This window comes from Sphaeroforma arctica (assembly GCF_001186125.1).
Source record: "Sphaeroforma arctica JP610 unplaced genomic scaffold supercont1.4434, whole genome shotgun sequence".
Taxonomy (NCBI): domain Eukaryota; class Ichthyosporea; order Ichthyophonida; genus Sphaeroforma; species Sphaeroforma arctica.
This window is the reverse complement of record NW_014036124.1, coordinates 1,722-2,489: the sequence shown is the minus strand read 5'-3', so window position 1 is coordinate 2,489 and position 768 is coordinate 1,722. Positions and strand designations below refer to the sequence as shown.

The following is a 768-nucleotide window of genomic DNA, read 5'->3' as shown; positions in this document are numbered from 1 at the left end:
TAGAAATATAGAAATATAGAAATATATATAGATATATATATATATATATATCATATACTTTAATATTTACATATCTATAGATACACATATTCTAATTATACTGCATGCTCGTACGTGCGAGCAATCAACATTCTATACCACTATACTGTGCTAGTAACAAACCAGCGCACCTGTGATTGGTAGTACCAAGCCGCGTACAGCTCCCTTCTCCTAATCCTCTCTTCCACCCCCACGCCCACCGGCCCGTCCACGTGCGGCAGATACTGGGCTAGTTGTGGCACCAACTGTAGGTACAGAGCTATCCTCACAGCATCGGCCGGTACTTCATACACCGCCTGTGTGTACGCACTCTCATCGCCGCCAAGGTGCTGTGTGTGATAGTTCAGCGGGTGCCGGAGCCGTAGAGAGGCGATCTCACACAGACACTCGAGTGCGGGAAGCCGATGGCTGGCATCGGAGTTGGTGTGGAGGCACTAAGTTGGGACAAAGGAGAAGGGTATGTGAGTGATGAGTATGCGCATGCATGTGACAGGTGTGGTGGAGTGGTTGTGAGGATTATATATAAATATATATATATATATATACATAATGGGCAGTAGGAGAGGCACACCTTAGATATACTGACAGCGCACGCAACAAGGATACCGTGCCAACCATCAAGTAATCGATGCATGTATACACATCGTGGTACGCAACTTATGTATGGGTGTGGTATAGCAGATAAACTCCTGTTTGACGACCCACTTCAGGAATTCGGGGTGGGTCTCG

The 768-nt window shown here is 46.4% G+C and overlaps 1 protein-coding gene across 1 annotated transcript; it reads right to left on the bottom strand.

The window, feature by feature from the left end:
* Window positions 1–170: 170 nt before the first annotated feature.
* On the bottom strand, window positions 171–473 carry SARC_14306 (hypothetical protein; the record flags this gene model as incomplete). The annotated part of the gene is made up of 1 exon (XM_014291563.1): window positions 171–473. A coding segment is annotated over one exon (303 nt), but the record flags the coding sequence as incomplete, so codon positions are not given.
* Between the last annotated feature and the right edge of the window lie 295 nt (window positions 474–768).